The sequence below is a fragment of the Pipistrellus hanaki genome (genome assembly GCF_964339955.1).
Source record: "Pipistrellus hanaki genome assembly, chromosome: 8".
In the NCBI taxonomy this organism is placed as follows: Eukaryota; Metazoa; Chordata; class Mammalia; order Chiroptera; family Vespertilionidae; genus Pipistrellus; species Pipistrellus hanaki.
The window spans coordinates 38,340,875-38,356,381 of record NC_140510.1 but is presented as its reverse complement, the minus strand read 5'-3'; the positions used below and the strand labels follow the sequence as shown (position 1 = coordinate 38,356,381).

Below are 15,507 nucleotides of genomic sequence, written 5' to 3'. Positions count from 1 at the left end.
AGGAACTATGATTGAAGCAAAATGTGTATACCTTAAGTAATTCAAACATTACTGCTTGCTCTGCTGGTGAACTATCTCACCGGGCACTCCCAGGGTGCAGAGTACACTGTGGGCTATGGAGGGTGACAAAGGTAATGGAGGATACAGGCTCATGAACCTTTGATCTAGAAACGGGCAGGGAAGATGCCAAATGCATGTGAGTTTCCTGGCAGAATTCCCGAATTCCATTGCTCAGTGTTTTCAAATGGGGAAAAGTTTCTATGGCTGATTTTGAACACAAAAGCATAATTTACAGCTGTTAGTAGATAAAGCATTCAGTACCAGGTGACTCACTAATCATGTAAGAGCTTCTTTCCCCATTGTCTGTCCCTCCCCCGACCAGGCCAATGTAGAAAAAGGAAGGCTCTTCTTGGAGCCCAGGTTCCTAACGGATGTCCCATGGGACCCTTGGAAATTGCATGCATACGTGGGTGTGGAGATGTTTTTCTCCCCTAGAGAAAGGTATATAATGTTAATCACATGTACATAGAATGTTTTACCTAGAACAGTGAGAACTACTTGTATAGAGCATACCGCTGGGCAAGTCCTACCTTCCTGACCATTTTGTATGATCTGCAAGTTTGAATAACTACATTTTTGAATAGTTGGGGGGGGGGGGATCAAATGAAGCATTATACTTCATTATATGTAAAAATTGTATGAACTTCAAATGTCAGCATTTCTTTGGGACTATTGGGGGTGGCAAGAATGGCATTAGGTGCTAGACCGGTGGGTTCAGGCCAGACCTAGGTTCAGCAACCTTGGTACCTGTTTTCTGGCTAAGAAAGAATTCAGAGCCTAGACTCCAACTATAAGAGAACATTTATTTAGAAAACCACAAAGGTGGAAGAAGTAATTCATAGAAGAAATGAGTTGAGGAAACAAGTTATAGAGGCAAAGGAAAGGCCCTTAGAACTTAGAGGTGAGGAAGGTACGGTGACACGTTTTAGGGTTGGGGGAGGCAGGGAGGAGAGAAAAAGGAGAAGGCGTGCTCTGGGGAGGGAGAGCACACTGGGTCCTCCATCCAAAGGGGTTTGAGGGTAGAAATTCTAGGAGAGGTCCCAGGGTAAGGTCTCAGTAGAATATTCAGCAGCTTTCCGGGTCTAGCTGTCCTTTCAGGGTCAGAGCCGGGGCAGGGGGTCATTATCCAAAGCAGGTGGACCTGCAGTCAGCTGTGGGATCATTGTCTGGTTTTGCTGCTTTCTGAGCCTGGAACTGAAACACACAGGCCTAGATGTTATCTCTAGGGAGGAAAGGTCAGGGAGTCTAAACTGCATGACCAGTGATATGAGAGGGGAGGAAAGGGGAGGGGGTGAGGTCCTACCCTACAATTGCCCTTCACTAGGCACTCAGGGCTTTCCTTCCTGGTGACCTTCTGTACCTGGCCCATCGTCCTTGCTCTGCTCATGCCTGTCTTCTGCCTACCACAAAACCCAGCCGCACTCATTTGTTTACCTTCTGTCTCTGAAAGGTAGAGTTGAGGAGTTGTGACAGAGGGAATGTTGCTCAGGAAGCTTAAATTTTTATTATCTGGTCCTTTCCTGAACGTTTTCTGATCCCTAGCCTAAAAAGTTAATTTCAAAAAGTCCCATTTTTTTCTATTTTGTGTCGCACTCTTCCATTCCCTTTCCAAGTGTTTTTATTCCCTGTCAGGTTTATTTGCATTTCCTTTTCCTCATGTAGCACCTCTGCATTGGGCACAATGAAGAATCAGACCAGATGGGGCACCCTTGCTCCTGGGTATTTGAAGAAACATCTGCACGCTCAGACCCTGGACTGAGTGGTGTAGGAGGAGTCTCCTTAGAAACCATCATGGACAGGGGATGTTTAAGTAAATAAAGGAGTTAGAGCATGGCAGGTGTTTCAGACTGAAGGACAGGCTGAACAAAGCCGGGCAGCTAGGAATACCAGCCATGCAGATGAGATAATGAATGTACTTTTTTTTTTTTTTTTTTAATCCTCACCTGAAGATATTTTTTCCATTGACTTTTTACAGAGAAGGGAGATGGGGGGGGGGGGGGTGAGGGGGAGAGAAACATTGACGTGAAAGAGACACATTGATGGGTTGCCTCCTGCACATAATCTGACAGGGGCCAGGGACAAATCTGCAAACAAGGTACCTGCTCTTGGCCTGGAATGGAACCCAAGACTCTTCCATCTGAGGGGCGACGCTCTAACTGCCAAACTAGCTAGGTCTGACTATACATTCTTTTTTTTTTTTTTTAAAGATTTTTAAAAAATAGATTTCAAAGAGGAAGGGAGAGTGAGAGAGGGATAAACATCCATGGTGAGAGAATCATTGATCGGCCGTCTCCTGCATGCTTCCTACTGGGGACTGACGTCGCCACCAGGCATAGGCCCTGAACAGGAACTGAACCTTGACCTCCTGGTCCATAGGTGGACACCCAACCACTAAACCATGCCAACTGGGCTGAATATATACTCTTAATAAGAGAAAAGTTTGAAGTGTAGGGGAGTCCCTGCTTGCGGGAATGTAGTGCTTTGCTGCAGGGTGAAGGGGGTTGGTCCTCCTTCAGTGTCTGCCACCTAGAGGCCCTGCTATCCTAGCTGCATGAACACATTTTGTCCCCAGCTGTAAAAAGGGGTTAGTGAAGTGGTGAGTGATTTAAAGTGCTTAATCCAACACCTGATCCAACCTAAGTGCTCAATAAATGTTTGTTATTTGATTTAGTATCTATAAAGGGAATGGCACAGGGAAGTGACCTGTGAATTCTGAGGAAGGAAAGCTGTTTAGGCCACAAACGTCAACATAGCATTTTTTCTCCTTTCTTCAGTGCTGCGTTCCTCAGAATTTCAGTGAGTGCTTGGTTCATGCAGGTATTCTGCCAGGCCTTGGGGATATATCTTGCAAACAAGACAGCTGTGCCCTGCCTCAGAGAGCTTCTAGTCCACTAAATGTCAGAGGAGGGATGGGCAGAGCCTGTGAAGGAAAGAGCAAGGGAGGGTTTCAGAGCTTTTATGGAGGAGAGAATACAGCCACAGGGACAGGCTGGATGCAGGCCTCCGTCAGACAGTGGAAAAAAGAATTTTTTAATTTCTTTACATCGTTCGTGTTTTGACTCCTGAGTTTGTTTTTTAATATATTTTATTTTCAAAGTTTGTAGAGATATGAGTCAATCTTTTCCCCCTTTAAAAACGACATTGAGAAAAAGATCAGCTGTGGTTTCAACCAAATAAAAAATTTCTAGGAAAGCACATCAAATTACCAGAAAATACTCCAAACTCAGTCAGTGTCACTGGCCTCATGGTAACGTTCCCACAAGAGAGACACGTGATGAGAAAATGTCACCCTTGACTCCCTGGCGCCACCAAAGGCCAACCTGAGACTTGAAATATCCTGCAGTGGTGTGGGTCACATATGCTAACTGTCGTGTAATGTTAGCTGCTTTTCTTTTGTCAGATTTATTTTAATTTCTATTTAAAATTAAATTACACTTGCCCTGGCCAGTGTGGCTCAGCTGGCTGAGTGTAGTCCTATGCACAGGAATGCCAGGTTTTGGGTTTTATCACAGCCAGGGTATGTATGGGAGGCAGTTAATTTATGTTTCATTTGATGTTTCTTTCTCCCTCTTCCTGCCTCTCCCTCTAAAAAAAGAAAAAAAAAATCAATAAGAACATTTTTTTTTTTTTAAATTACACTTTGAACTTTAACAAAGGTATAATATTATGGTATTGATATAACCTGTAGAAAATTTTTAGGAAAAATAATTTGAGTCAAACAGAGGCTACACTTGGAAGATCTCACCAGACTGAAAGAAATGCTTTGAGTTTGGCAGTTTGCAGATTCTTTTATGCATTTGAATTAAGTGGGGAGGACTATGTGAAGTGGGGGTGGGGGGAGCAAGGCAGGATGCAGTGTTTCCCAAAGTGTGGTATGCGTACCCCCAAGGGTACGGGAAGAGTTTGGTGGGGGTACGCGTTGCACTGGAGTTTGGTGGGGATATGCACTGCACCGTGCTTAGCTGCGCCTAATTCTACGTTCTCATGAGTATGAGGGTTACTCAGCATTATGAAAATTATAGAAGGGGTCACATATGTCAAAAATTTGGGAAACACTGGATTACAGGATAGTTAACAAGACTATGTGCTCTCTTGAGGGTGGTTTTGCTCCTGAGGGGTCTAAATGGAGACATTTCAAAGGTGTGTTACCTATATGCACTAAAATAATGCACAGAGCTTGCTTAAGGCAAAAAAAAAATAAAAAAAAAATAGACCTTTTACTAAAGACATTATAGGCTTCAAGTATGACTATCCACCATAACCAGTTAGGAATTTATGATCAGATCATCCTGTGGGGTTTCTTTCCATAGGACCTCTTTTTCATTCCCAATGGTATTAAATGCTTTCAACAGCCATTTAAAATTATATTCCCATTAAGATTCATTGCATTGAGTAGAATGTCTAAATGTACCAAGATCTGGAAATAAGTATGCTCCCCTTTTTCCTTCCTTTCTTCCAGGGATCACTACTTATGTGACGTGACCTGGGCAACCAAAGAAAGGATTTCTTTGCAGTGGCTCCGGAGGACTCAGAACTATTCAATAATAGATATTTGTGACTACGATGCGCCCAATTCCAAATGGAATTGCTTAGTGGTAAGATTGATGGGATGTTCCACTTCTAAAGCTACATATCATCCGCAAAGAGCTGTGTGAAAACCAGGAGAGAGGGAATGTTTGGGCATCAGGAAGTGAAGTTTGAGTTTCTGTTCTTTCCAACTCTTTGACCCTGAGGTAGTAAGTATTGACTAACTTTTTAATACTCTAATGTGATATCTGGTGGTGCTTCTATTTCACCTTCACTCACGAGTCATGTTGTTTTAGTTATGGATATTGTCACTTGGGAAGGCTGGTGATTGGAAACCCAGAAGATAGAATTTGATGTCAAAATTGAAAAGTACCAGAGGGCCAGGTTCTGCGCGGTCAATAAAGTGTGTTTCAAATGAGAAAAATACATGGAATGGGGAATGATGGGCTGAGTGTGTGTGTGTGTATATATATATATATATGAAATAAAACAAATATCAAAAGGCTACACATCTATACCATACCATGACTTTCTTTAAGCAGTAAACAGTTTTATAATTTAAATAGATAACTATCAGTCTGAGAGTGGCAACATTGAAGCAAATGAAAGTGTTGACCCAACTGTGAGGTGCTGGGTAGGGGAGACGGGATGGGAGGGCTGGAGTTGTTCAGCCAGGAGGCCACAGATACAGCCAGGCTGGTGGATCAGAACTAAAGCCCCTTTGGAAGCCAGTCCCCTAGGGAGAGTAAAGCCTGGTAGAGGATTGCTTGTATAAGTCAGGGACACCTCTACAAACTGCTTTTCTGGTAATGGGCCCTACACACACCATCCACCATCCCTTGCTGTTCCCATCCTGATTGAGCGAAGGACAGAGTCTCACCTCAGAAAGTTTGGGCACTCAGTATATTGATTCATTCATTTATTTCTTAATGCAACAAACACTCAATGTCTATTATTTTCGAAGCTCTGTGCTAAGCACTGGATATTTTTTTAAAAGGGAAAAAATAATTGGACAGTATGCTTTTCCCCCCTAAATGTTTATATTCTAGTAAGGAACACCATTACTATTAGAAAAATCAATAGTAATCATTAGCATTTTTTGAACACTCACAGTAGCTACCTACTGTGGAGATTGAGGCTCAGTAAGGTTAGGGAGCTGGTTAAGGTCACGCAACAACCTGAACGTAAAGTGTAAAACCTACATTTTTTGTTTCCTACCAATTAAACCATACAATATCAGAGTATTATACCCTAGAAGGGCATAAGCAAGGCTCAAGGAATGTAGAGCAAAGGAATATGATCAACTTGACTGAGAGCAGACACAGAGGGATAAAGATATAAAGGCCCTAAGAGCAGAGGCTAGGTTGTGAATAGGTTGGAGCATGCAAGGTTGGGGGGTACATAGGCCTAAGGTTGGGAGAGAAGGACAATGGAGAGCACTGAAGTTAGAGATCCAGAATAAGACTCAGGTGCCATTCTGGGGACTTTGGACATATCTTAAAGACATGAGAGCTATTTTAAATAGGAAAGGATGATGGTGAGATAGAACTATCTGTTGCCAAATGAGGTAGGCTGGGGGTTGAAGAGGTGGAGAGAAGAACAGCAGGGTCTCCAACCAAGAGATCAGGGCAATGTACCAAGGAAAACCTGAGGCCATAAACTAGAGCAGTGGCGGTGGACAAGGACAAGTGAAGTCAAAGAACTAGATGGCAGGGGCTGAGTGAGTGACTGTCACCTCAGAAGAGTAGGAGTCTAGAGCGATTCCCACATTTATGGCTTGGGTGACTCAGCCACTAGGACAAGCATGTCAGTCTCGCGTCTCGAGGGCCACATGCCTCTTTTATTTGGCTGGTGTTAGCCTTTGAGTTTGACATGCTTGAACTCGGAGAAGAATGAAGGAGTAAGAACAAGCTGGTCGGGATGGAGGAAAGATAATGAGGATTTCCGCAGTTCTGTGCATGTTGAATTGAAATGCAGGTAGAGCTTCAGGACAGCAGGTGGGTATGGACCCAGGACAGAGCTCTAGGTAAGAGAGGTAAGTTATATAATTATATAATATATAAAAAATACTAACACAGATACAAATATATGAATGGAGAATGTTTTAATTATTTTATTATAAATGCAATTCTATTTCTATTACCACAAATTAGGACTAAAGAATTGAATTCCTATCTCACTTATTTTTAAAACACTGACTTTGTCTTTTTCCTTCCTAGCCACGGCAACATATTGAAATGAGTACTACTGGCTGGGTTGGAAGAGTAAGTATTTAAGAGTTATGGGTTTTTCTCTTGTATGGCTCAGATATTCAGAGCTATTTCATATGCAGATATATCAAACAAGGGCCCTAGATTACTTGCTAATAATAAAGATATGTGTCTACATGTCTCAAAATATTTACATGCTCCCTGCAGAGACATCTTTTTATAGACAAGGATAACATACTCTACTCAGTTGAAAAAGTAAGGGAACAAATGGAAAATCAATGAAGAGCATACACTTATCTTAGCCAAAAGGCAGAGAAGCAGTAATGATGAGCAGACAAAACAAGACACATACTCTAGGCCCGTGGTCGTCTAACTGCGGCTCTCAGATCACATTCGGCTCTTTGGCCCCTTGAATGTGGCTCTTCCACAAAATACCACGGCCTGGGCGAAATCTGTTTTGAAGAAGTGGCATTAGAAGAAGTTTAAGTTTAAAAAATTTGGCTCTCAAAAGAAATTTCAATCGTCATACTGTTGATATTTGGCTCTGTTGACTGATGAGTTTGCTGACCATTGGTAGCTTCCTGTGTGTTAAAAGCAATCACCGCTGAAAGGCAGCTAAGATGCTGAATGTGCTCATTGACCTCATGTTTCAGAGGCAGAAAACATGGTTTGCATCCATGGCCTGCACGAGTGTGGAAGGAGATGTGACCATTGTACATCCGGCAGAAATTCAGTGGCACGCGCGTCACACCCCCATGCAGCTCTCTCTGGAGCACATCACACTCGTGTGGATGACATTTGGATAGGCCCCAGATGCTGAGCTTTACCCAAGAAAGCACAGTGACCCTCAGAGACTTCTCAGGCTTCTAACTCCCATCGCGATTCGTAGGCCTTGGGCAGAATCACCAACCTTGCTGCTGTAAGCCATGGAATAAAGCAAGTGGATGAAGGAACTCCAGCCATCGTGGCACCTCACGTGAAAGATGGAGACTGAATGTCACCTAGTTTTTATGGCCGTTTCTGTTAAGCCCTCTTTAAGAGAGAAACCAAGTGACGCAAAGCATGCCAAGCCTTCACATCTCGCCGGGTTTGGATGTGAGGCCCCCTGGTTCAGGAGCACGGCCCCTTCCAGCTGGGCTGGGAGCTTCGACAGCATTCACGCGTCCTTTCTCTTCAGGCATTGATTGGGCAGAGGAGAGAGGTTTGCCAACATGAAAAGTGGTTTCCTCCATGGCAAGAGACATGCTACACTTCCTCACGACTCTCTGGAAAAAAATATGTTTTTTCCTCTCTGTATTTAACCAGACAGATGCCACTTTTCACACATTTCTTCTAGGCACAACTCCATCCAGGGGAAACAGGGAAATGTATTAAAAAGATAAGGCTGTGAACACAGGTCTAGAGAGGGGTATGTGTTTCAGAGCTCTGTAATGAGAACGGTGTACTGCACGCCTCAGCTTGCTCCCTAAATGAATTCGCTTGGAATCGCTAAAGAGAACCTGGGAGCATTTTTCTTCCTTCCCCAAATGGGAGCTGATGAGAAAGGAAGCGTCAAGGGTGCAGTGAACCAACAATTTTAAAAGGCCATCTCCTACCTGCTCTCAAATGTAGGAAGGAAATTGAGGTTGTGAAGCGACATACTCCTTTCAGGCTGGGGTAGATACTCTTCTGCTTAAAACAACATTATGTTCGGAGAACTATCTTTATTGAACTGTAAAAAAAAATGGAAATTTTGTTCTATATTTCCATACAACTATTTTTTTGTAAACTGTTGATTTTATTCAGCAAAATGAAGACGCTTTATAATAAAATAATTTCATGAATGTTTCTGTACTGAAATACATGGCACATTTCTTATGGTATCTAGTCCAGAAATAGTTAAAGACTTCCTAAATCTGGCTTTCAAAAGGAAATCTGTGTAAAAGACAGTCAAAAATGATAGTAGTCCATTTCAAGAAAACACATTTGTGACACGGAGGAAGTTTACTTCTTAAAACCGGAAGGCTAATGCTACGTTTTGCACACCTATAGCCAGAAGTCAGCGTTATGCTCCAAAGAGAGATGTCCAAGAACAGTAACCACTTGCTATGCATTGAGCATCCTATGTAAGCTTCCTTAAGCGCATTCACTTGTTTACTCCTCACAAAAGAATTCTCTAGGACTTAGATCTTTTTGTCTGCATTTTCTAGAAGGAGAATTTCCTTTCAAGACAAAATTGGTTTCATTTGGCAAGTAAATGAAGCCTGGGTTTCAAGCATAGGTGCTGTCATTTCTAAAACTAAAGCTGGGACTGAGATAAGAGGAATGTGCTTTAACTTGTTTGTTTGTTCTCTATTCTTTTCTAGTTTAAGCCTGCAGAGCCTCATTTTACCGCTGATGGGAATAGCTTCTACAAGATCATGAGCAATAGTGAGGGCTACAAACACATTTGTTATTTCCAAGTAGATAACCAAGTAAGCATTCTTACACAATTCATATCATGTTGATCTTTTTTTTTTTTTTTTGAAACCGACTTGCAGTGGAAGACATTTTGTAAAAAACAATTCATGTGTACAAATAATCAGACTAACTCCCATTTCTCAGTGGCATCTGAAGTAAGATGGATGGGGTGGGAGACCCCAAAAAAAGGCCTGAGATTATCTGAATTCCTGGTAGAAAGATTTATTTCTCCCCTTAACCTTGATTAGAAAGAGTCTAATCAATCTCTCTCTCTCTTTTTTTTTTTTTTAATTCCCATCAGAAGTGCACATTTATTACAAACGGAACCTGGGAAGTCATCAAGATAGAAGCCCTCACCAACAATTACCTGTGAGTATTCTAGGAGGTAAACATGCTCGTGGTAATCACACCCTCTTTGCCCAGAAATAGGGGGAAAGAATCTCATACAAATAGTGTAGTCTGTTTGGAATGAGTTCAGATTTTTTTTTTTTTCTTTTCAACATACGGAAGCCTTAATGATTTTCACATATGCTTAGCAGATTTGATGCTCTGCCACCAAGCAGCTCTACCTCTTGCTCTTACCTGCTTTACATGAGAAGAGCTGTAGCCTCTTTTTCTTAACCATCTTGGAACACGGTACTAGTACTCAGGGGCGTTTCATTACAGTTCAACTGGCACTGACTTTTTGGTAGGCTTGGAGCAGCTATTTTATCTGCCCGTGTCCTGGCCTTACTCTGGAAAATGGAAAGCTTTGCAGAGGTTGTCAGCTACCACTCATTGGCAGGGAAGGGGGTGTTCATTTTCCTTAGAATCGCGGGCACATTTGTAATTCTTTTTTGGCAGGTGGCCACTGCCCAAGGCCGTTTTCGAAGGTTCTCTTCAGGAGTGGCTCTGCCCTCTCAGGAGGTTGGGGCCGCGGCCCTCTCGGAGTGGGTTATAAATCCCAAAACATGGGAAACACCGGGGGTAAATGGGGTCTCAACCTCAGGTTCATTGCCCAGCTACATTTTTCTTACAAAATACTTCCTTTGACATTTTTCTTGCCACTTTAGTTGGGGCAGCAAACCTTGCATTCAGATAATGTTAGTTCGTTAAGTAAAAAGAATCTCCAGTTTAGAGTTGATGGTGGAAAAAAATGGCTGCTGGGGGTGCCAGGGGCAGGGAAAGAATTATAAAAGAAGGGCAAGTACTAATGTCTGAGCACTAGTGCTTGATGCTGAGTTAAATGCACTGTACTTGACTTTTCTTCAAAACATAATTAATAAACACTTCATTTACTTCCTTCCCAGATACTACATCAGTAATGAATATAAAGGAATGCCAGGAGGAAGAAATCTTTATAAGTAAGAATTCTATCAAGTTGACCTGAGTCTTTTAAGCTGGTGAACACTTTCTTGATTCTTTTTTTTTGGGGGGGGACAGGGGGAGAGAGGGAGAGGCTTATCCTAATTAATATACTAAAATGAAGTCATTCTCAAATGCTTTTATTTCTTTATAAATCAATCTGCATGCCAACAAAAGAGAATGACTTTATTAGGTGTCTTGCGATATTTCCAAACACTGAGAGGTTTGAGGTTATTAGGAATCAAGGCATCGATTTGGTTTTTAAACGTTTCCGAGGATTGCCTTGGCATTCTGATTTCCTGGAATAGGGCATTATTCAATTCTTTCCTTTCATTTATCCTTTAATCAAACACTTAACTTCCGCCATTGGTTTTACAGAATCCAACTTAATAACATCACGAACGTGGCATGTCTGAGTTGTGAGCTGGACCCAGAGAGGTGTCTGTACTATTCGGCGTCATTTAGTAAAGGGGCGAAGTACTATCAGCTGAGATGTTCAGGTAGGTGTGACCTGACCGCTGGGAGGGAGGTTAGCAGCAGTGGGTACCCACAATGTCCATCTGAAGTAGCTCCATTCCTCCGCTTGTGAGCTGCACCCCCACTCACCCCTCCCCAGCTGACGGCCCCTCCTCTCTCTGGACAACCTTCTTACTACCTCCTGGCTCAGCATCTCCATTCCTGAAGTCTCTCTTTCTGTGTCCAGTTTAGGAAACATTCTGTCTGCCCTGTTCAGTTCTCTCTTTTTGAGTCTGAGGAGTTCTTGAAATCATCTAAGCCCTCTCGGAGTCAGGGGCTCTTTCAGTCCAGGACCCCTCGCTCCTTACCACCCGCCTGCAGCGAGGGTGTGAGAGTCTCCCACCACTGCCCAGCTCCTGGTTGAGCAGCGCTCCCCCTGTGGGAACACACTGACCACCAGGGGACAGCTCTTGTGTTGAGCACCTGCCCCCTGTTGGTCAGTGTGGGTCATAGCAACTGGTCATTTCACAGTTTGGTCTATTTGCATGTTAAGGCTTTATTATATAGGATACTGGGAATTGTTTATTATTTTTTGCACTTGCCCTTTTAAGTGAGAACATCATGTGGATGGTGCCCATTGCCCCACTTGCTCACTGCTCTATCCTCTGTTGCTATTGTTATCGATGTTTTCTTTATTATAAATGAAGAAATCCAGACAAGGAGAGGCAATGTGACTTCCACAGATCACGCAGCTAATAAAGACACAAAGGATTCAAACACAGGCCCCTGCCTCCTGAGTCCTCCCTTTAACACTGTGCTAAATTACATCTCAAAATGACAGAATGTGGGTATTCTGAAAACTGTTCCCAACCAAAATAGGTCTTCAAACCAGTTATCCGAATCTTTCTTTACTAGCTTAGTTTCTCTATTATCTTAGTTTTCTCTATGGCTCTTTACTGTGGCTGTTTTCAGTTACCATTTTTTGGGAGTGTGCTTTATACTATGCACTGTGCTGGAAGTTTTGGATTCGTGATCAAGTTTAATCCTTAAGAAAACTCTATAATGTAGATAATATCATCCTCATTTTATATGAGGAAACTGAAGCATCGATATGTTGTCCTAAGTCACACCGCAGGTAAGCCAGGATTCAAACCCAGGTCTATATAATGTCTTCGCTGTGGTCCTGATCAAGGTAAAAATGAATATTACCCAAATGCAGAAAATTAAATAGCTCACAAAATAGCTTTTCTCTATACATTACCTTCCACTCTGCAACTCCCACAGTTGGGATAAATAGTGAAGATATGGGAGGGTGAGAAAAACACTTTTGCTTGCCAGGAAGGAACTGCTTATCCAAGTCAGGCACTGTGCAGATGTGCTGCGAGGCTCAGGACTCCTCCCGGGGGTAGTAGGAGGGAAATCCGCCCTCCCCTAGGGGAGGCTGGCTCCAGAGCTCTGCCTGGAGGGGCAGAGGGCCTGAGGCTTGCTTGTGTGGTCCTCCAGGATTGTGGATTTAGAGCCGGGAATCCTAGCAGCTCTCCTTGGGGGCCAATGGCTTAGTACACAAATGAGGGAATTGGGCACATAAATTGGGCACGTGCCCAAGGCACCAACAGGGCCAGAGGTTCATTTCCTGCTTCTTCCCTCTGAGACCTGTGCCTTTCCGGTACTATTTCTCACGCTCACACTCAAGTTGCATTTATTTTAAGGGAGGATAAACAGCTAACATTTATTAAGCCCTTTATCCACTGTGATATTTATTCCATCAAAGTTAAGTGGTATCAAATTTCTATCAAAGTTAAATGGTAATAAATGCCATTTTTGAAAAATGTGATGTATTTAGAAAAAAAAAAAAGGGATACTATGCTAAAATGTATTAAGATATATTTTCCCCTGATTATGTTAACAGGCCCTCAACTCCCTCGCTATTCTCTGCATAGCAGCAGCAATGATAAAGGTATTCTCTTTTATTTCATCATTCTTGTGCTTTTTAGAAAAGTGTATGTAAAGAGTACCGGGGTACTTAGTGTAGTGGGATTTTCTTTGGCTTTAGAGTGTCTTAACAGTTCCACTGAACACAAGGTTTATAACCTGATGCAATGCCCATTAGTGAATTGTCCACTTGTGCTTTATTGATTTGCACGATGCAAATGCTTCGCATTGTAATGAATTTCCCGTATCTATTTGTTTAGAACTGAGACTCCTGGAAAACAATACAGCTTTGTATGAAACACTGAGGAACATCAAGATGCCAAGAAAAACACTGGACGTCATTCATTTGCATGGGATGAGTAAGTTAAATCAAAATACAAATAAACACAATACCTTGATCTGAAAGTATGCATTTAAGAGTGTATATAAAAGGAATTGAAGGTTATCTCCCCATGAAATGTCACAAGAACTACTAGTTTTACATTCTTTTGTCTTAAAATACAGCTTCATTCATCTCAATAGTAACTCTTTTCTCCTAAGTCTTGTGTGTTTAACTTAATGATACCCTAATGTACTCTCCCTTAACCCAAAGAGACAAAAAATACCTAAGCTGGTTGTATAAAAAAAATTAAGGTTGGCTATAAAATGTTGAAACTTCTGACTCAGGGGAGAAATTCTGAATTTTTCCTAACCCTCTAGCCTCAAGAAAGTGTTAGCCTAGTCCTGGGCCTGGTTACTTGATCATGGATTATATTCAGGGACCACTAACAACAAGTAGGAAATCTTGTAATTTGTTTATTTTCATTTGCTTGCTTGTTTTTTCAAGGGGCTGACGATTCATAAGGGAGGGAGAAATCCATCAGGATTTATTTTAGATTTTTTAAATTTTATTTTATTATTGTTGACAGTATTCGATTTTTTTTTTTTTTTTTAAATATAGGACAGTAATAGAAAAGACTCACCTCATCTAATTTTTAAATGGCAGGAAGGGCCCTGGAAAGTGTAGGGCACCTCTGAACAACAGCCTAGAGCAGTGCTATTCAGACTGAATGTGCAAATGAGTCACCTTGGACCTTGATAATATGCACATTCTTGTTAGGGTGGGCCCAGGATTCGGAGTTGATAATAAGTTTCCAAGCATTGCCAGAGCTGCTCCCCCTGTGCCAGGCTTATCTGGCAAGGGCTTAGTGTTTGGGAGAACTAGCTGGACTTCCAGGAACAGAAGGCACTGAATACCAAAATGTGAAGTTCTATTTCAAGTAAACGGTGGGGAGCTCCAGAAGGTTTTCGGGTCAGGGAAACCACGGGACTGGACGGGTAACCTGACAGAGAGTGAAGGATGGTGTTGCCAGAGGCGGGGGCTCCAGGTGGGATGTGATTAGACCATTCAAACTCCAGGAAAGAAAGGCCTAGGGAGAGTCTGAGAGGAGGGAGCAAAGGGAGGTAGAACTAGGGATTAGAAGGAACCCCCACTCCCCAAAGAATAGACTGAGCATCTTCAAAAGGTGGAACTAAAACACTTCCTATCAACTAGTGCTGATTCAAACAAAGAGAGGTCCAATGGTGGGTTTGGCACATTCATTAAAAACAATTATGATCAAGAGATCAACCAAAGGACTTGTATACAAGCATATAAGCACTACCAACAGACACAAGACACTGGGGGCAGAGGGGACTAGGGCAAGTGCTGGTGGAGGGAGTAGGGGAGGCGTAGGGGTGTGAGTAAGGGAGGGGGGAGTGGAGGACAATTGGGGGGGGGAGAGATTTATGTACTATTTGTAATACCTCAAACAATAAATTAAAAAAAAAAGGAGACTATTGAATTATAAAACAACAAACTCATAGGTCAAAATGTAATAAACACTGAAATTTTCGATCTTATAAGCACATTTAATCAAAAGGCATAAAATAATCAGCAAAATACAAATGGGAGAGAAGTCTATATAAAGGGTTGACTCCTAAAGCTTTCTTTTTTCATCAATTAAAATAATTGTCACAAAAAAACAAAAAGATAAACCTAAGGAAGAAGCAGCTCCAGACAGGGAAATTTTCCCTACAGGTTAGTCCAATCTACTGAAGCTGGAGGCAATCTTACTAAAATATGGAACAACTCATTTTATTCCCTTTTTGTTTTATTAGTCTAGCTCATCAACCTGAATTTGGGAGCAAAGGAAACCGATTTATTATTTAGAGACAAATTTTATTGAACTGATGTTAAATCAAGCACAGAGAATTAAACAGATCTGGGAAAGATCATATAAAAAGTACATAACCGTCTGCTCTATGTAAACCTGATTTCATGCTGTGAAGCATACAGCTGAAAAGGGGAACTGGCTTCGAGGCCTGGGATGGCAATAAGAATTACACAAATGTTATTAGATCAGAACTTTAAAATAGAATTGGGGCCAACTAAAAATCCTAAACATCTTCAAGGAAATTCAAGAAGAGGAAAACATTTTGCAGGCAAACTTAGAACATAAGCCATAAACAAACTAGATAAGTAGATCAAATACCAAAGAACAGAATCATAAAAACAAAG

The 15,507-nt window shown here is 42.0% G+C and overlaps 1 protein-coding gene across 1 annotated transcript in view; it reads left to right on the top strand.

Moving 5' to 3' along the window:
- DPP4 (dipeptidyl peptidase 4) overlaps window positions 1–15,507 on the top strand; it is a 79,842-nt gene that overhangs the window by 42,010 nt on the left and 22,325 nt on the right. Inside the window, exons 11-18 of the mRNA XM_084891925.1 lie at window positions 4,520–4,655; window positions 6,807–6,851; window positions 9,143–9,250; window positions 9,538–9,605; window positions 10,526–10,579; window positions 10,959–11,080; window positions 12,946–12,993; window positions 13,229–13,327. Of these exons, the coding sequence (XP_084748051.1) occupies window positions 4,520–4,655; window positions 6,807–6,851; window positions 9,143–9,250; window positions 9,538–9,605; window positions 10,526–10,579; window positions 10,959–11,080; window positions 12,946–12,993; window positions 13,229–13,327 (680 nt within the window). The remainder of the gene's footprint in view (window positions 1–4,519; window positions 4,656–6,806; window positions 6,852–9,142; window positions 9,251–9,537; window positions 9,606–10,525; window positions 10,580–10,958; window positions 11,081–12,945; window positions 12,994–13,228; window positions 13,328–15,507) is intronic.